At 54.9% G+C, this 19,559-nt stretch overlaps 7 protein-coding genes across 7 annotated transcripts; 3 read left to right on the top strand and 4 right to left on the bottom strand.

Annotated features, from left to right (window-relative positions):
- Nucleotides 1-1,883: 1,883 nt before the first annotated feature.
- On the top strand, nt 1,884-5,743 carry PG985_001073 (uncharacterized protein; the record flags this gene model as incomplete). Its single annotated transcript, XM_066820842.1, has 2 exons — nt 1,884-4,710; nt 4,773-5,743. The coding sequence occupies 2 exons, from the start codon at nt 1,884-1,886 to the stop codon at nt 5,741-5,743; spliced, it is 3,798 nt and encodes a 1,265-aa protein (XP_066691721.1).
- Nucleotides 5,744-6,080: 337 nt separating this feature from the next.
- PG985_001074 (oxidoreductase) lies at nt 6,081-7,034 on the bottom strand (the record flags this gene model as incomplete). Its single annotated transcript, XM_066820843.1, has 1 exon — nt 6,081-7,034. The coding sequence occupies one exon, from the start codon at nt 7,032-7,034 to the stop codon at nt 6,081-6,083; it is 954 nt and encodes a 317-aa protein (XP_066691722.1).
- Nucleotides 7,035-7,856: 822 nt separating this feature from the next.
- PG985_001075 (cytochrome P450) lies at nt 7,857-9,995 on the bottom strand (the record flags this gene model as incomplete). Its single annotated transcript, XM_066820844.1, has 8 exons — nt 7,857-8,028; nt 8,093-8,339; nt 8,433-8,610; nt 8,686-8,914; nt 9,027-9,123; nt 9,176-9,467; nt 9,647-9,838; nt 9,906-9,995. The coding sequence occupies 8 exons, from the start codon at nt 9,993-9,995 to the stop codon at nt 7,857-7,859; spliced, it is 1,497 nt and encodes a 498-aa protein (XP_066691723.1).
- A 595-nt stretch (nt 9,996-10,590) lies between these two features.
- Nucleotides 10,591-11,715, bottom strand: PG985_001076 (uncharacterized protein; the record flags this gene model as incomplete). Its single annotated transcript, XM_066820845.1, has 1 exon — nt 10,591-11,715. One exon carries the CDS (start codon nt 11,713-11,715, stop codon nt 10,591-10,593), a length of 1,125 nt encoding a protein of 374 aa, XP_066691724.1.
- An 880-nt stretch (nt 11,716-12,595) lies between these two features.
- Nucleotides 12,596-15,823, bottom strand: PG985_001077 (uncharacterized protein; the record flags this gene model as incomplete). Its single annotated transcript, XM_066820846.1, has 1 exon — nt 12,596-15,823. One exon carries the CDS (start codon nt 15,821-15,823, stop codon nt 12,596-12,598), a length of 3,228 nt encoding a protein of 1,075 aa, XP_066691725.1.
- Nucleotides 15,824-17,051: 1,228 nt separating this feature from the next.
- Nucleotides 17,052-18,072, top strand: PG985_001078 (uncharacterized protein; the record flags this gene model as incomplete). The annotated part of the gene is made up of 2 exons (XM_066820847.1): nt 17,052-17,096; nt 17,209-18,072. 2 exons carry the CDS (start codon nt 17,052-17,054, stop codon nt 18,070-18,072), a joined length of 909 nt encoding a protein of 302 aa, XP_066691726.1.
- A 325-nt stretch (nt 18,073-18,397) lies between these two features.
- Nucleotides 18,398-19,264, top strand: PG985_001079 (uncharacterized protein; the record flags this gene model as incomplete). The annotated part of the gene is made up of 2 exons (XM_066820848.1): nt 18,398-18,696; nt 18,766-19,264. The coding sequence occupies 2 exons, from the start codon at nt 18,398-18,400 to the stop codon at nt 19,262-19,264; spliced, it is 798 nt and encodes a 265-aa protein (XP_066691727.1).
- Nucleotides 19,265-19,559: the final 295 nt, after the last annotated feature.

Raw genomic sequence — 19,559 nt, forward strand, 5'->3', positions numbered from 1 at the left:
TGATGCTTGCGGCCCAGCTCAAGAGCATCGTTAGTATGGCACAAGACATCTGGCATCAACATGGTCTGATGCGCGATCTGGGAAATTGTTGGGCACAAGAATACCAAGAGCGACTTTCACGATGAGGATACCTATTGATACAATTCACGAAGAACTGGCATCCCTGTCGAGTCGGTACGAGTTGAGTTGCGATCGCTGCACATCGAGTCTGCAATGAAGTACACCTTCGCTGAAGAACTTATGACGATTTGTACAATTAGCATTGGCATTGGTTAAGATCCCTGAGATTGTCTTTAGGCGGGAGTAAGAGGATACCTAACCTGAGGTTCTCACCATAGCCAAGATCGCAGGTACGAAATAGGCGAGACTTCGAAGATTGGTCTCAGAAAAAAAATCCACAAGGAACATTACCAGAAATCACTATAGCGACAGCGGATTTGGCGCCCCGGTAGCTATTCCTTCCCTGATGAAGCCATCGCGAGTGTTGCCGAGGAGGAGGCCCACTTCGATTGGTGGGACGCAAAAATACTATCTCCGAAGTTTACTGTGGGCGAACACCCAGCGGGTTCGTGAATCTGGTAGAAGCTTGGACGTATGGCGAACAGCGCATTGCTCGCAGCGGGCTTCCTTTTTGTTCTAGGCTCCTCACCTTAGCTCTGGGGACAGTTGGTTTGTGGATTAGCGTGGGGACCCTGGTTGTATCCAGACTGGATTTGGAGCAAGAACGGCCAAAAAGGACACCTGCATCGAATTGACAGAAAGCTGTCCCCTATCGCAGGTGGGTTGTTTTTCCCTGGGGCCATAAAATATATCTGGGATGTTGACAGACTTCAGAACATCTCAACAAAATTCACAAGCCGTACCAATTGATGTAAGGAATCATGGAAACATAGATGTCTGCAATAGGGAAAACTTGGAGAGGCCCCCAAAAATCATAGGTGCATTTTAGGTCGCGGTTCACCTCGTACATGTAGTCTGTACGACGTACGTTAAAATCTGGAGTCTGTCATCCGTTGTCGTGCCGTGTGCTGCTGTATCAAAGCGGAATAGGTTGTAGGCTCAGCCATTGGAATCCATCCGCCCTTCGAGTCGACTCGAGAGCGCAGCATGTACCGGTAACCTTGAGTTACTGCTACTGCATCAGGCGGATTGCATTCACTGTACCTCCCAGACCATACATAGAGCTTTACGTCTCAATTCAATTGATCGATTAATTTTCCCACTAAATCTTTTCCCCACCACACGTGCTTTACGTTACCTAACCTACCTACCCTCTCCCTTTCTCCTACCGACCTATCTGCTCCTACACGTAGACCTCTTCTACTCGGATTTATCTCTCGACTCAATCCCATTCTCGACGCCATTGGAGACCCGTGGTGCATCGAGCATTGAGACATCTTCTCTATCTACTTGGTTATATACTGTGAGTACCACCCAGCTCCGCTCCCCCAAAAGCACTTGCCTGCCTTGTGAGCTCTGTGCTTGATGCTCGGATCAACCTCCACCTGGAGCGCTTGACTAGTGCTCAGCAAGCTCCCAAGCCTGTGTGTTCACTGTGACATCTACGGGTGTGTCTGCGGAGGCAAGCCGTTGGTGTGATCTTGTGTTGGTGTGACTGTTGGTCTTTCTGGGGGCCTGCCACCGGGCGAACATTTGCGTGCTACACTTTCTTAGCCCTGAGCTACATCCAAACCTTCTTTTTTTGGCAGCTCTGTTAGCTATCACCACCCTTTCTCCCTCCTACTTAACTTGAGGAGCTGCCCAAAGCTGACCACGACCCCATTTCCAGAATTTCATCTACCTCGTTTTGCCTGCCCGGCCCATTGTTCGCTACTTCCTCGGTCGATCGACCCCCCTCGGTTCCGGTACAGCTCTTATTAGAAATGGCTACTTCTGACATGAATGGTGAGGCTTCGACCTCGGCTGCCGAGCGTCTGCTCCAGCAGCACGCCGACAACCCTCTCCACCATGTAACTGTTGAGGATGCGCCTGACGAGGACCTCCCCTCCGTCCCGTCCAAGACCGCCTCATCCATCGACACCCAGTCCATCGAGGCCTTCCCCGAGCTCGGTGCCCCCAAGGGCAAGGCCCCCGTCAACATCGCCCCCATCTGGAGCGCCAAGGGTGGCAGGTCCAACGGCTCGACCCCGGCCAACGGTACACCTCGTGCCTCCACGCCCGCTTCTGGTGCCGCTACCCCCGTCAATGTCCCGAACATGTCTATCCCCGGACGCCACGTCGAGACCGTCACCATTGAGCCTCAATTCATCCTGCCCCGTGGCCAGCTCAAGCGCCCTATCCCCGACGTCGTAAAGGACATCAACCGCAAGTCCCGCGCTGTTTTGACAACATCGAATATCAGCAATGGCCGCCTGCGCATCGATGCGACCGGTCCCCAGGACAAGGCTCAGCAAGCCATCCGGGACTTGGTCCAGCAGATTGGTACCAGGCAGACAATCAAGGTCCCCATCCCCCGCTCTACCAGGGCTCATGTCATTGGAAAGCAGGGCTCCACCATCAAGTCTATCCAGGAGAGGACGGGCGCCAGGATACAGATGCCCAAGGCCGATGAGGCAGGCGATGACGACGATGACGACGCTATGGTCGACGTCCTCGTGGAAGGCAACACCATCACTGCTGCCGCTGCTCGCGATGCCATTAACCGAATCACCGGCGAACGCTCTTCCAACGTCAGTACCAAGCTCAAGTCGATCCCTGCCGAGTTCTACCCCTTCATTGCTGGCGCAAACAACAACAGCCGGGAAGCACTCGAGTCGGACCATGGTGTACAGATCCGTATTCCTCCCCATCAGCCCTGGTCCCATCCTATTCCTGCCGTTCCCAACGCCGGTGAGCGCCCCCTGTTCGCACCGGCAAACAACGACAACCACATTCAGCTTGCTGGAGACCGTGCTGCCGTAGCTTCTGCGCGCGCAGCCATCGAACGTCGCGCCCAGGAGCTCCAGAACCAGTTGCAGATGGACCAGGTTGATATTGCTCGGACTCGTCACCAATTCATCATTGGCGATCGCGGTATTCCTATGGACGACTTCTTTGCTGAGACCAACTGCGTTATCCTCCTGCCCACGGACGATAGTGCTGAGGCTGTGACCGTCATCGGGCAAGACCAGGATGCAGTGACCCGTGGTTTAGAAAAGGCCATGGATCTCGCCATGAGCATCAGCTCTTCGCCCATGGATGTCAGCCGTTCCCACAAGCATGCCGCTGGTGGTGCATCTGCTTATTCTCGAGATGTATCGCGTTACCTCCGACAACGCAAAGAGATTGAGCGTATCGAGAAGCTCCACAAGATCCATGTCACCACCCCTTATATTGATGGTGTGACCTCGCCTTGGGAGCTCTTTGCCAGGGACGCGAAGAACATCATCAAGGCGCAGAAGGAAGTAACATCCATTGTCAGCGGTCTCCCTCCTTCGAGATTGGCCACTGTTCCTGTTGATCCGTTTTTCCACGCTTACCTGAGAAGCGATGTCAAGCCCAAGGTCCAGTCAGATTACGGTGTTCATCTCGTTGTACCTGAGCCTGGACAGGCTTCGTACCCCGTTCTCCTTGTTTATGAAGGAGAGACCGGATCTGAGCCCTACCAGGTACCTCAGAAGGCACCCACTGCGCAAGAACTAAAAACGTTCCAGCAAGGCCTTGGGGAAGCCCGCAAGCACATCCTCGATCTCATTGGCAAGCAAGAACAACTCAAGGCCGAGACCCTCGAGGTGCCGACTAAGTTCCACGAGAAGCTGCGTAAGTACATCAAAAAAGAGCAGGATGCTACAGTTCGTAGCGCTGGCCATATCCCCGTGCGCGTGAGTGTCAGGGGCACCACGGTCACCATGCGGGGACCTACTTCGGCGGTTGATTCTTTGGCCACCAAGTCTAGAGCTTTCGTTGAGCAGGAGAAGGAGGATGAGAAGGAGCGTGGTTTCACCATGAAGTTCGACTTCCCCCAAAAGTTCGCAAACCACTTGATCGGCAAGGGCGGCAGCCACATCAACGAGTTGCGCGAGAAATTCGATGTGGATATCCAAGTTCAGAACGGCGAGGTGGAGCTGAAGGGACCCAAGGCTAAGGCCGAGCGCGCCAAGTCGCACATCAACTCATTGGCGCGCACCTGGGCCGACGAGACTAGCCACACTCTCAAGATCGAACCCAAGTTCCACCGTGAACTGATTGGCGCCCAGGGCAGTCAAATTGGCCGTCTTCAGACCCGCTACAATGTCCACATCAACTTCCCCCGAACTGGACGCGCTGGCAAGGATGATGATTCGGGTGCTGATGCTGCTAGCGACTCTGGCAAGCCCAAGCGCCAACAAGGCGCGGATGAGGTTGTTATTCGAGGGCCCAAGAAGGGTGCGGACTCGGCACGTGATGAGGTGTGGGAGCTCTACCAGTTCCTGAAGACAAACTCGCACATTGATACGGTCACTGTTCAACAGAAGCAGCTGCCATCCCTGATTGGCTCGGGCGGTTCTGCCATGGACGAGCTGCGTGCGGCTACGGGCGCCAAGATTGACATCCCCAACGAGCGTAATGAGGACGAAAACACTCTCGTCGATGTTCAGATCAAGGGCTCCAAGACACAGGTTGCAGCAGCCAAGAAGATCCTGGAGGAGAAGAGGGCGATTTTCGACGATACCGTTACCAAGACTATCGATGTCGACAGGCAATGGCACAAGATCCTGATCGGACCTGGAGGTGAGTGGAACCTTGTACTTTGCTCCCCAATTATTTGACCATTAATGCTGATCTGACTTTAGGTGCTACACTGCGGGACATCATCGTCAAGGCCGGTGGACCTGATGACAGACGTCTGCAAGCCAGGACAATCCAGTTCCCCAAGCAGGATGCCGACGGCAACTCGATCAAGGTTGAGGGCCGTACAGATGTTGTTGACAAGATTGTCGCTAGCATCGAGGCCATGGTCGCGGAGCGCGCTAGCCAGGTTTCTGAAGTCGTCGACGTACCTGTTGAGAAGCATCGTACTTTGATTGGACGCGGTGGCGAGGCGAAGCGCAAGATCGAGTCCGAGTTCAAGGTCTCGATTGACATCCCACGACAGGGTAGCGGCCAGACCGGCGTCAAGATTGTCGGCAAGCCCGCCGATGTCGAGAAGGCCAAGGAGCATGTCCTTTCGTCCATCAAGGAGCAGGAGGGCGAGACTGTCCAGGTGCCGCGGAAATACCACAATGCCATCTCGGACAACGGTGCTTTCTTCCGGAAACTGCGCAACGACCACAAGGTCACCGTGGATCATGCCGGCCAATCCACCCCGTCCAAGGCCAAGCCCTCGAGCGCCCGGGCCAACAACGGACCTACACCGTTGATCACCGATGATCCCGAGCAGGCTGCCGAGGCTCACTCGTGGAACATTGTCGATACCGCCTCTACCGAAGAAGGCGATATTCCTTGGGTGCTCAGGGGCAACGCAGAGAACGTGGAGCGTGTGAAGAAGCTGATCGCATCAGCCCTGGAGCAAGCCCAGAAGAACACGGCGACTGGTTACCTCGTCCTCCCGGATCCTTCTACCTACCGTTACGTCATCGGCCAAGGTGGCTCCAAGGTCAATGCCATCCGCAAGCAGAGCGGATGTAAGATTACCGTGCCTCGTGATCAGGCACGTGACGAGGCCATTGAGATCAATGGGTCCCGCGATGGATGTGAGATCGCAAAGGATCTGATTCTCGAGGCCGTACGCGAAGGAGCGGCGTCACGGCAGCAGCGAGACTAGAGGTACGCTGGCCGGCCCGCTTATCAAGCCAATTCGGGAGATGACAAGAATTTCTGGTAATTCCTCTCGTTCCCAAATACAAAGGAACTGGGTAGGACGGGGAGGCGTGCGGACATGCGCTGGGAAGCTTACGTGGAGCATTTGAGGCGCACATGATTCACGAATCCGTAATAATACCGGTAGAGAAAAATCTTATAACAAACAACAATTTCACCCATCTGGACAATTTTTCCCTTGACTGTCTATGAATTTTTCCCTTGACTGTCTATGAATTAATATGTGTGGCAAGTTTCTCGACGAAATCAGCATGCTTATTCTAGCTTAACAGCTATCTGCTCTAAAGAATAGAGCCATGCGCTTTAATGAAGTCAACAATGATAGCGGTATCCTCGACCACTGTTGGGCCCGTCGGGTTCCATCCCAGTTCCTCCTGGGTCTTGACACTGGAGGCCCTCTGGTTGGCCCCGGCAAAGCCAAACCAGCCGTAATGGGCCTTGACTTGGTCGGGCTTGAGGCTGACGGCGGGCAGGCCCAGTCGGCTCCCGATGGCCTCGGCGAGGTCCCTGACGGGCACGGCCTCCTCGCCCACGGCGTGGTAGGCGGCTCCCGACCGCCCTTTCTCCATGACGAGCCGGTACAGCCGGGCGGCGTCGTCGCGGTGGCAGGCCGACCAGGCGTTGCGGCCGTCGCCCACGTAGGCGGCCGCGCCGTTGCGCAGGGCCGCGCCGACCAGGACGCTCATGAAGCCCGAGGAGCCGGGCCCGTGCGTCGTGGGGGACAGGCGCACGATCATGGCGCGGACGGCCTTGTCGGCGTCGGGGCGGGCGGCGAACTCGCGGCACAGCTCCTCGGACTGGCTGCGCAGGGCGGACCAGGGGTGCGCCGGGTCGGCTCTGTCGTCCTCGGCGGGGTCGTGGCCGTCTTGGGCTAGCAGGCCGGTCGTGGCGGAGGTAATGACGAGGGGCTTGGCGGTGCCCTCGAGCGCGGCGGCTAGGGCGCCGATGGCGGCGCGGTCCGTCGCGCAGGCTTCGGCGTACTTCGAGAAGTCGTCGTGGTTGTAGGCTAGATGCAGCACCGCGTCGCTGGCGGCCGCGGCCCGGCGGAGCAGGGGTAGGTCCTCGAGGGTCCCGCGCAAGGCCTCGACGTCGGCGCCCTGGGCCCGTAGGCTCTCGAGCTGAGCGACGCCGGCGTCGCTGCGGGTTAGGCCGACGACGGTGTGGCCGGCCGATAGCAGCTCGTTGACGACGGCGGTGCCGACAAAGCCGGTGGAGCCGGTGACGAAGACGCGCATGGTGGTAGTAATGGTATCGTGTAGGTAAGTCTATGTAGTTGTGCGTGGTTTAGATATATTAGAGCGGTTGCTCGCAAGTCATCAAGATCCGATGGTCAGGTTCGGTCCCGGTCAGTAAGAGCGTCAACCCCTTTAAATACAGAGTCCATTGGTTATGCCACAGCTCTCTACTCGGACGACCACGGAATATGCAAACAGCGAAGCTCCGTCCCATGCTTTACGACAACCGACGTCCGCAAAGGAGTCGGTCGGATTCGCATGCCGTATCTTGCATATAAACGAATCCTTTGGGCTCGCTTTGCTCGGATTTAGCCCCCGATTGGCCAATTGCGGTTTTAGGCTGCACGCTTGCCCGTGTGCCGTAACGCCGTCTCGGGGTGTCCAATAACTCCGAGGGGGCTTGACGCCATCTCAACCCCCATGTTCATCACATTGACCCCTGAGAAGTACACTCGCGCCAAGAGTCATCTCGGAGCGAATCAGTCCCGTTATATTCCCCTGGACAAACCGGCAGTGTGCTTATTCTGAAGATTGGAAAGCGATATTGTCACGCCCATCGGCTGATGGACCAAGCTCTCGGATCAGTTTCGCCGAGAGTAGTCGCATGGGCTAAATTGGTCTATCTTAAGAAAATAGCATATGTTGATGGGGTATCATCAAAGGGAGCAAATCGCAGGCATGCTTGTATCATTATTGGCCCTTTCCGTTTGAAAGTCACCGGAGACCGTTTCCATATTAGACGAAATCTCCCACAGGCTTCACGAACCTAAAGACACCAGAATACCAAAACCATAGACTTGAGATTCGTTGCTCCGAGGGACATCATCGGTTGCCAGTAGCCTTAACCAAGACGCGCAAGTTAAAGTCAGGTATCTCGTGCTCACCAAAATATCGCTTGCGCGGCTTCGTGTTTGGCGGCAGCTTGAAGTCATACCGTATTACCAGAACGGCTAAAACAAGTTTCATAAGGTCCGTAGCAAAGAAACGGCCAGGGCTAATAAAGTGTTGTTAGCGATCAGGGATAGCCCATGGTAAAGTGAAGAGAGGTGTATTCATACCAGACATGTTTCCCATGCCCAAAGGTCAGATACTCTAAACCAGTGCTGGCTGCCTCATGCATCGTAGTGCCGTTGTGGTGTTCCTCGCGCAGCTTGCTGAACCTGAACCCGTCGAACGCGTCAGGGCTAGTGTACAGGCTTGCGTCCTGGTGGATGGCCACAGTCGGGACTCCCAGACGGGTGCCTTTGGGGATAACTGTTCCGTCCCGGAAGCGGAATTCTTTTCGTGCAACGCGCTTAAGGCCAACTGTCAGAAGAAGCGGTTAGTGGAGAATAGTAGCAGAGTGCAACGGAAGAGTGAAAGGACGGCGAAAGCTAGAGTGATGAAAGGGGTACAGACTCATGGATACAGGGTTGATTCTGCCAGCCTCGCGTACAAAGCTGTCCAGTTTGGTTGCATAGAGCATCGTCTTCTGCGTGATTAACCCGTTTTCAAGAAGGGGTAAGATTTCCTGTCGGAGTGCTGATGTGTACAAATCTGGTGTCAGAGAAATCTGCATCACGGCGCCAGTCAAGATCTATAGTCGAAGCCACAGTTAGTGATTTTCTTGCCATCCTTCGACTTGTTTGTCATGGATTGTAACCGGTCTTACCGAAGTTGTCGTGTGTATAGCTTCCAGGTTCATTCTCATGAGCCGTTCCACAAACTTTGTGACATTCCTCTCACGACTAGGTGCGGTATCGGCCAGCCATTGGAGCAGGTCGACTGGCTTGGCCTCCTTTGCCTTGTAAGTTTTGCGTAGTCTCGCGAGTACGACACTATGCATCAACTCCTCAGCAAATTTTTGTCGTCTCCAGACAGGTGTAAGACGAATCAGGTACCTATCCAGTGGTGAGATGTTTTGGACATTTGGTTGACAATAAGATATGTTCCATGCAACGGAACAACATATACCGCCAATCAGCATAAAAGGAGACCATGGGGTATACATACGGTTTCCACGAGTCAGGAAAGGGTCTGATCAGTTCAGCTGATACGAGTACGGCCCTTGTAAAGGCTCGTATATTGCCCAAGTATACATCATCTCTGCCTATAACGACTGTGAGTGAAAATACGGGCTGGCTAGAGGACATATTACTTACACAACGGATGTCCAACGAAGGCGCAACTGATAGCTTGGGCGACTACCTTTTGTATCACATTGTGTAGGGTGATAGGGGTGAAACCTGTTGCAGAAATTAGCAAGCCGGTTAGAATGATACCGCTTGATGGATAGTACTCACTACTAGGCGATCCTATATGTCTATCCAAGGCAAAGCCAATCTCTTTGATAAGCCCAGGAGTCAGGGCCCCGATGTTCTGGGTGAGCTTTCCAGATATGAGGCCAAGATGCCAGGGAGAGCTGTCTCCTAGAGTCCATTTTGACTGAATCTCCTAGGTGCGGGATTAGTGATGATAGAAGCATGTGCGAGTCTCGTCTTAACGGGGACTTCGTCAGCTTACATCTGCACTAATGTCGAGAAAGCTGAGCACATCGGCAGGCGCTGCGAGTAGCTTGGTGGTCAAGGTCAGTATATGTGGCCACACAAATAGAGTAGCCTGGCGATGCTTACCTCGGATATCTTGCCCTTATCCGAAACGAGAATGTACTCCTCCTTTAGCGCTGCAATTTTGAAATAGCCAGATTTGTGCTTCTTGTAGCCCTTCAAGAGATAGTATCGCGGCCTCAGCATGAATTTGACGGCGCCGCGCCAGGATGAAAAGAAAGGCGAATGGCCATATCCCATGCCATGGACGCCAGTTATCTAAGGATCATATGTTAGCCAGGTCCCCCTTGGATAGCTCGGTTGATTGTCCAAGAAGCAAACATACCCTTCTGCGCGCCGTGCTATTGTACGACCATAATGCATACGCCACGAAAAGCCCCAAGAGAACTGCGCCCCCGGCTGAGAGGCTCTCCATGAGTACTGTGAGTAAAGTAACCAGATAAAAGGTATTTAGCCGCAGGGAAGAAAATAAAGTTGAATGCACCAGTGGCGCGACGTATAGCACGTCTCGGCGCCAACAGAGCAAGCGATGCCTCGTTGCGTTCCCTCAATTCATGTCGGGCGAAAACGGCGAAAATGTGTGTGTGTCCCCTAGGCAGATAAGCAAGCGCCTCCCTTGGATGTCTAAGACAGGTGAGCATCGGAATGAGCGCGGCCAATCGGGAAATTGGACCGCTACACGACTACTCCCATCGCTAACACTTTTAGCGGCACGACCCTGGCTTGGTCGGTCGCCATCACCCCCGCAAATGGACAGACGGAGAAGAGAAGTGTTATATTAAAATGTCAGGGCAATTGCACTGAAGAGTGGTGAAGTTGAGAGACACTTGTTGGAGAGCCTCGTCCTGTTGTATGTCTAGGTGGAGGGATAGCCCCTCTTTGCATTTTGTGCATGAGCAGGACATTGCCACGATGTTAGACCATATACCAACCACTCTTCCATACAAGCTCGCTCGCTTCTCTAACAATGCTATCGTTTTCGTCATGGAAATGGGATAACTCGCCTACACCTATATCCATATCTCCGGGGGCGCCTCAAAACAGTAAAACGACAACGGCAGGGCCACCGCCAGCGAAACTAGATACACCTTCAAATACACAAGCGCCCTAGACAAGAAGAGTGTGCGCGGGATCCAGGCCAGCTGCTCCTTTATACAACCAGTAGCCACCCGTACATCCATTACCACCTTCATCGTTGTTCCCGTCACCGACTTGGGGATCGGCACCGCCCTGATCACCTCTGCCGCCGCCGCCGATATCAAGGCCGACGAACTCAACATCCGTTTTTGCGATATGTCGCTTGTGGATATTTCTGGTTCTGGTCGACCGTGTGGATAGGCCTGTTCGAGCACCTGCCCCAGGCGCAACTCCTCGTACTGTTTGTACACAACCCCCGGCTGCGCTTCGGCCACCAATTGCTTGAGCCTGGCCACCAAGGCCGGCCTCTCGGGGTGCGCGCGCGACTTGCGGCACGCCGCGGCAGCGGCCTTGACAATCCCGTCGAGGTGGGATGACAGGGCGACGACGCGCTTCGAGAGCGCCGTCCAGCGTATACGCAGCTGGTCGAGCTCCTCGTACGTGCCCGCGCTCGCGCTCACACTCGCCCTCCTGTTCGCGTTCGCGCCCGCCTTGGCCACAGATCCCCAATCAACCGAACCGCGGCGCGTCGCTGGCAGGGTGGCGCCGAGCGCCTTCTGCAGGATCCGCAGCTCGTCGACGAGGGCGTCGGGCTCGGCCGCCAGCCGCTTCAACCTCTCGTCGTACTCCAAGTCGAAGTCTTCCTCCTTCTCCTTTGTCTCGGCTCCGGTTATAGCCGAGGGGACCCAGTTGCCCCAGCGGCGGGTTGAGGGCACTACCTGGCTCGACAAGTTTAGCAGCTCCGTAACTTGGCCCTTGAGCGCGCACAGCCGGGAGAGGTCGCTGGCGATGCGGTCGTTGATCCGGGTGCAGTAGACGATCCAGCTGCGGGGCCCCATTGTCCGCGACGATGCGCGCGAGGGCGTTCTTGGGGACATTGACCATGTAGAGTCATCGTCCTCATCATGACCTTTGCCACCTCCGTTGGCTGGACTGCTTGACTGGGGCAGGGGGGTAGAGGAGGGCGCAGCTTGGGGCGTCGAGGACCTGCTGGGCATACGCGCTGGGCCTTTCTTGGAAATCTTGGGCTGTGATTTGGCCTGAGAAGGGGGAGGGGCCGTCTCTTCCTTCTGTTCCGGTATGTGAGCAAAGGCTGATCGCACTACCTGTCGTCTCTCTTTCGCAAAATCTCTGACCTACCTTATCTAAAGGAACCTCTTCCTCCACTGTCGCCTCCAGGCGCTTGGATTTAGCTGCGACACCCGAAATGCCACCATCGCCTATTGTTGATCTTCGCCTGCCAGGTTCAGTAGGCCTGGGCTGTGGTCGTTTCGGAGAAAAGGGGCTAACGGGGCTGCCTGATGGCCCTGCCAGCTGTCTCAACGCGTCAGCAGAATCTGGATTGACGCCGTGCTCGCCTGCCCGCCCTCTCGCATCAACTTTGAACCAGGTTAGCATACCTCATCAGAATGCGCTTGGTCATCGATCCTCGCTTGGAATAGCTGGATTTTGGGTTTGACGCTCGCGAGGTCAGCTGCCGTTTGAGGACCAGTCCTGGAACCTTGCTCCAAGGCCATATTCAAAATTGCCTGCGAATCTATGAGACATTTGATTCTGGCAAATGTAGATAGGTACGGAGGTGTTCTCCCAGATTGCAGCAGGAACTGCAGGAATGTAGGAACAAGGCAGCTCTCAGCTGTCCGATTTTCTTTCAACAAAGAAGCCGGGCTGCAGGGTTTCGAACACGCTCGAACGAGGGAGCTATGTCAAAGAATGTCCTAAGCTAGAATGAGTAACATATGAACAAAGACATGATCACGGAATGATGAACTTCTCAGAATGCAATCGGTTCAAGCAGTGTTTTGACAAAATGGTCATTGTAATTTGGAGAAAATAGATCGGTCTAGATAGATATAGCTCGCTTAAAAAACGTCAGGTCTAGTAAACTTCCAGCACGTAACGGCCCTCTTCCTTAAGCCTGTCAATCTCCTTCTTGGAGTCGACCTTCTTGCCGCTGGCGCGGGCCTCGGTCTCAATCGCCTCCTGCAGGACCTCGGTCACGTCGGGCACCGGCCACGTCGGGCCGCAGAGGTAGAACGAGCCCTCGTTGGTGATGTACGCCTTGACGATGTCGCTGATGGTTTGCCGCATCTTGTCCTGGATGTAGACCTTCTGCGGCTGGTCACGCGAGAAGGCAGCACCGAGGAGAGTGATGACGCCGGCATCGAGGTAGGCCTCCCACTCCTCACCATACAGATACTCCTCACGCTGGTGACGAGATCCGAGGTAGAGGAGGATCTCACCAATCTCCTTGCCCTGCGCCTTCTGCATGGCGCGGTACTGGATGAAGGCGCGGAACGGAGCCAAACCAGTTCCAAGACCGGCCATGATGAGAGGTGCGTCATCGCGAGTGGGCAGCTTCATGACAGACGGCTTAACAGACGCGGTAATAGTGCTGCCGGCCGGGAGACGGCTCAAGTAACGAGTTGCCTGTCCATATCGGTCGCGTCCCTTGGTATCGACCCAGTTGACAACGACGATCATGAGCGCGACCACGCTGGGGTTGACCGCCTGCGCAGAAGCGATGGAGTATTCACGACGCTTGAGCGGGCCGACGAGGCGGACAATGTCGGTGAAAGTGAGACGGGCCGAACGGAACTCTTCCAAGAGATCAGCATATGTCACGGTGTCGACCTCGGTGCGCTTCTTGAACTCCTCAGCGCCTTCGCCAGATCCAAGACCCTGCAGCTTCTTCTTTTCAACCTCATCGCTAGCGAAGTCGGCGAGAGATTCGTAGAAACGCTTGGGTGGCTTTCCGAAGATGTCGATGTTCTGCATCAATGACTGGAACACGGTGCGAGTCTCCATAACGTCGCCATCGCGTCCGGGGGCCTGTACAAGCTCGTCGCCATTGAGACCGTACGATTCGATGAATTCTTGAACCAGTTCCGGATCGTTATCGGCATGAATACCGAGGGCCTCACCAATCTTGTAGGTAAGGCCGGAGTTGCCGAGGTCAAATTCAATGTGGAAGATGTTGCGGTCGTATGTCGAAGGAGTCAGTCTGCGGTTCTCCTTGACGGAGATGGTGTAAGTCTTGACTGTTTGCTCAGGTCGCAGGCTAATCTCGGTTCCGTAAGCCTCCTTGAACAGGAGACCCTTGGCAGCGGAGGTCCAGGTGCTGGTCTGAATGTCTTGTTCCACATCCTGCTTCTCGAAGGGGACAAAGCTGCTGGATTTCGCAGTAGCGGGCAGAGGGGCGGGTGCTTCGCTGGTGATCTCGGCCCATGCCTCAGGGACGTCAAACTTGACAAGGCACTTGTCCAGAGCATCGGTGCACTCTTGCAAAGCAACGGCGTTGCCCTCCTGGGTAGCCAACTGCTTCAAGGTCTCAGACTTGAGATCAGGACGGGCCACCCGGAGGAAGGCCAGGTCGACAAGCAGTCTGGCGGCATTCTTGTCATGCTCGAAGGCGGTTGAAGGAGCCGAATCCAGGATATGAAGCTCGATACCTCTAGCTTGGACATCCTTGCGAATAGCATCCGGAACTCGCTTCTCGACGTCCTCATCCTTGAAGTTCGGCAGCTTCAGCACCAGCTTGCCACCGGCCTTGACAGTCTGGGAAGTAGCGACCTCCTTGAGAAGCTTCTCGTCGCCAACAAAGACAACGTCGGCCTCTTCGATGGCGTATGGGGCATCGATGGACTTCTTCGACGACCTCAAGTCGGTTCGAACAACGCCTCCCTGGATCAAGTTGTCATGGGTTTCATTGACGAAGACGTTGTTGCTGGATTCCCGGGAGAGCAAGTTGCCAACAACCATGGGCGCGTTCAAAGAGACGGAGTCATCCACATCCCAGAAGACGTACTGGGAAACGTTTTCCAGCTGAGGAAGCTGCGTCTTCTGCTGGGCCGGAGCATCTTTGCCGATTGCCTTGAGGATGGAAGCCGTGAAGGAAGAAGGGGTAAAAACGTCGGCGGCGGCATACTTGGCATCGATCACAGTAGGCGCGGACGCCCACTTGTCAGTGAAAGAGACCGAGGTGAATACATCCGAGTAAAGGGTTGACTGAACAGAGGCATCGGTAACAGCCGAGGCGTCGTGCACCTGGCCGAGGACAATGATACCGCTTGCTGAAGCAGGAAGAACCTTGAGGAAGGCCTCCTCAACAAAAGGTCGGTAGACTCGGACGCTCACCGCACCGATCTTGAAGCCCTTGTCCGAGAGATCCTGGACTACTTGCTTGGCCAGCTGGGACTCGACGCTGCCGAAAACCACGACAACAGTCTCGGCCTCCTTGTGGCCGCTGTACTCGAAAAGCTCATAGTCGGTACCAAGTTCGCCATTGAACGAGTTCAGCAGCTCAGCAACCTTGCCGGCTGAGTCCAGGCGTTGGTTCAAGGCATCAGCTGCCGCCGCCACGGTGTTGTATACCGTGGAAACGCCGGTCTCGCTCAGGGCGTCGATGACGCGGATGGTCTCGCGGGAAGTGCGGACGCCATCGTAGATGTGAAGCGTAGGGACGACCTTGGCCATCAGAGTGGCGAACAGCGACATGTGCTGTGCCTCGTATGCGGAAGTGCTGGATACCAGACCAAGGCCAAGCTCCTCGGCCAGTTGCATCGCGGAACCATACTCGGGAACGAGCCCGCTGTTGCTGGAGTAATCTGCGGCTGCAATGTGGGCGACAAACGGGCTGGCGACCCCATACAGCAGAGCCAGCTGGTCCAGAGACGAGCGCAGGTTACGCAGACTCAGGGATGGCGCCAACAGAGTCTGGGGGATGTGTCGCTTGCTCAAGTCAAAGTCTTTGGAGAAGATGTATCCGAGGGCAAATGCGCCGGCACCGGTACGGGTCTGGAGCGGCACCACGCTGGTGTTGTAGCCGTGGATGTTCTGATCGTTGTTCTTGCTCCAGCTCTTGACAGCTACATCGAGGTCGAAGGTCTCGGGCGAATAGGAGAAGATCTTGTCGGAAAGCTTGTATGCGATCTGCTGAACCAGCAGCTGGCTGGTCACATAGGTAGGGCCCGAGATCGAAGACAGGGCGACAGGCTGACCAAACGGCAGGCTGGAGGACTGCTTGGTGAACTCGTTACGGTCCATCTTGTCAGTCGTAGGGATGTGGTCGGCAGCAGCACCGCTCTCCTGCTGCTTCAACTGCATTCTGGCGATTTCCGGGGAACTACTTTTTCAGGCAACGGCAAGAGGGAAAAACACAACAAGACAAACGAAGGAATAGAAACACGGCAGAAGTATTTCCGAGAAACGTCTGGAGTGTTCGATCTTCAGACGGGCGCAAGTCTTGGGACTTTTGTGAGGCGCAACCTTGAAGCGATACTTGAAACCTCGAGTATCGATGCGAAAGAAGAGGAAGTTCACGGAGCCAGGAGCAACCAGGAGAAATAAGAGCAACTAAAACCTACCCATACATAGTCTCACGGCCGAACGCGGCCACTCTTTTTACGACGGAGGGCGATTGCGCCATCGCAAAACCCGGTGAATGGATGACATGCCATTTCTTCGTCGAGGGTCGAAAAGTTATTGTGGACAAATGGTGAATAACGCCGTCGCAAGTGCTCGAGAAGCAGAATCACGCAATTGGAGCTTAACCCAAAAGGGCCTGGTCCGGGGCAGTTTTGACGCTGACCAATGCACTTTTCAGGCCCGATCAGACCAGGGGTCCATCAAATCTAGATAATCTGATGCACCGACTGCCGCTCGCGCCTGTGTACAACCTGTCAACCTGTACCGATTACTACAGACTGGAAAGCATACATACCGACTTATCACCGTTGCAACGCATCGTTCAAGAGGAGAATTATGATATTGCTAGGCCCAAGCTAGTCTCTCAACGGCGTGGAGACGAGAAAGGGGAAGGCAAACCACCAAAAGAAAATGTTGGCTCGATTCTGTACAACACACATTCATTTTGATGTCTTTGCTCAGCAAGCTGTGCAGGCTTAAGCAAGTACGCCCGTTCCTAGGTTAGTAAATAGAACAACTGAGATACGAGTAAAGTGCCCGCCCCATATCCCATTCATCCTGTTGCCAGGTCGTATGGCGACCATTCCAGAATCGAGCCGGAGTCGCATGGTCCAGCAAAAAGTCTTGCGCTTCTCATGCCATTCAATGTTGGTTGACATGTACCTTTGGCATGCAAGTTACAGGGAAGAACGATTCCTCGCGGCTGCTCGGTACCGACAGCCGGGACAGCCGCACCCCGCGTTCCCATCCACTCGGGAGTCGGGACCCCACCAACCATTCCATAATCTAGACCCCTCATTGCGCCATCTTACAATGGATATGATCTGAAATGGAGGCTTGACATATCGAACGCCAAGACTTGTGTAATCATCACCGTCTCTTATACACTTTCAACCGTTTACTCGTCATGGCACCTGTATACAAAGTCGCACTTATCCAACTACACCCTCAGGTATGCTGCGATGCCCAGAAGGAAGCCCGAGGTGTTCATGAGCTTCGGGCCATCTGACGTCACCCAAGTTGCCGGGGTGAGTTGACCGACGTATTGCTAACGTATCGCAAAGCCCGTCGCTCCCGCTGAGAACTTCGCTAGGACGACAGCCTTCATCAAGGATGCGGCAAAGCAGGGCTGCCATTTAGCCGTGCTGCCAGAATACCATTTGACCTCATGGGTGCCCGACGAGCCCCAGTTCCGGCAGTCGTGCATAGAGTCCATGCAGTACTTGGACAAGTATCAGTCGCTGGCCAAGGAGCTCAGCATCTGCATCGTGCCCGGCACCATTGTAGAAGTGCACGAGGGCGACGACAGCAGCACGTCGAGCGAAGGCCCGTCGATGCTCAACGTGGCCTATTTCATCTCGTCTAACGGCGATGTCGTAGGCCGGTACCAGAAGAAGAACCTCTGGCACCCGGAGCGCCACCACTTGGTGTCATCGGCGCACGAGCCGCACGGGGCTTTTGACACGCCACTGGGTCGCGTAGGCATGGTCGCGTGCTGGGACCTAGCTTTCCCCGAGGCGTTCCGGGAGCTCGTCTCCGACGGCGCCGAGATCATCTGTGTGCCGTCGTTCTGGACCATGAAAGACGTCAACGACGAGGGCTGGAACCTCAATAACAACGGCGAGGCCGAGTTCTTGAACAGCGCGGTCGTTACCCGCGCGTTCGAGAACACGTGCGCCGTCATCTTCGTCAATGCCGGCGGGCCCGCCGAGAAGGGCGAGAATACCAACTTTGCCGGTCTCAGCCAGCTAGCCCTTCCGCATGTTGGCTCGGTCGGCAGGATGGGCCGCGCGGAGGGCATGAACATTGTTAAGCTGGACAAGGATGTTCTGCGGATTGCCGAAGAGAACTACAAGGTTCGGGAGGACATGAAGCGTGAAGGTTGGCATTATGCTTATACGCGCATCAGAGAGGGCGGCAAATTGTAGTTATCGCAATAAAGTCTTTGATTAACGTGTAAATTTCATGTACGATGATCCAAGGGATCTTGATCAACTGCTCCATGTTTCAGTCGCGGTGTGCGGTAAAGGCAGTCGCGCAGCCAGCCACCGCAGGGAATGGGTACGACTACGACGCCATGTCAATTGGCTCTTTCCCAAGAACCTGCAAGAGGTAGCACCTACACTACTTGTCGGGCGTTAACCCTACATCTCCACCATCTTCGTGTAGCGTGCTGCCTCTCAAATACAACTACACCTATATCTCCATCCGAACACCACATCTCAAGACAACGAGACCGCAGGATAGATAACCATGGCGGATATCCCCACTGATGCCGTCGCTGCTCTGACGACGGTCTTCACGCCGCCGCCCGGGTGCGCCAACCGCTACGCCGTCATGATTGCATCCCCTACACCAATTGGCGGCACCAGCACCAACGTGCCGAGCAGCGGCTGGATTGACCCGTCGTTCACCAAGTGCAACCCCCCGCAGTACACGAACAACTATCCCACCTTCAGTCCAGGTGTGTGCCCGAAGCAGATGAGCATCGTCTCCTCCACCTCAAGTGTTGATAATGGCAAGACAAGATGGACGGGCGCTTGCTGTCAAAGGTATGTGTGCACTGCTTCAGCCCGGCCGAGAGCACAATACTGCAACAAACACTAACTCGCGTGACGCAGCGGCTTCTCTACGGCTGAGCTGGATCCCCAGTATATATGCACGTCGTCCGTTACAACGCCCATGCCTTTCTTGCTGGACCCGAATATCTCAACGGCCGATATCTACACTACGCTTTCAAACCTGTGGATCGAACACGACCAGGTGACGGTTCAGTGGGAGGAGAAGGACCTCGCATTGTTCCCTTCCAGTGTCGCCGCTCACTATGCATCAATCATGGGCAAGCCCCCAGTACCAGAACAGAACACTGGTACTGGCAATTCGGCTTCCCCCAGCACGCCTATATCTTCGCCATCCGGGGCACCGGCCACGCCGGCGTCCGCATCGTCACCGCCCACAAGTTTGGCGTCCTCAACGGGGCCCAATATCTCAGCTACGCCGTCGGCGACACCAGCCGAACCGCCATCCTCACCAGATCCCAGCTCCTTAGCAACTAGAACTGCATCGAGTAATGGGTCTGCTCGAGCCCGACCGTTCAGGTTCCAAATGAAATGGGCATGAGCTTGCTGGAAGGTTTTACATTTGTCCTTATTGGGGTGATGGGTAGCTAGAACATCCTAAAGATTGTCAAAGCCGATGCAACTACATATTCTATACCAAGCTGTTTCACCAAGATCGTCTTGTGAATAAAGAAGTAGCTTAACCTATGCAGTCCAGGAAGCAGATTTTGCCTAGGAACAGTTACACCGTCACTTTTTCAATTACTTATATCGTTGGACCAAGCTACGAAACCAGCCAAAGTGCAGAATACATGATAGACTACCTGCTACCTCAAAAAGAGACGATATACGTTTGC

Source organism: Apiospora marii, assembly GCF_038362585.1.
Source record: "Apiospora marii strain CBS 49790 chromosome Unknown utg000001l_segment0_segment0, whole genome shotgun sequence".
Taxonomy (NCBI): domain Eukaryota; kingdom Fungi; phylum Ascomycota; class Sordariomycetes; order Amphisphaeriales; family Apiosporaceae; genus Apiospora; species Apiospora marii.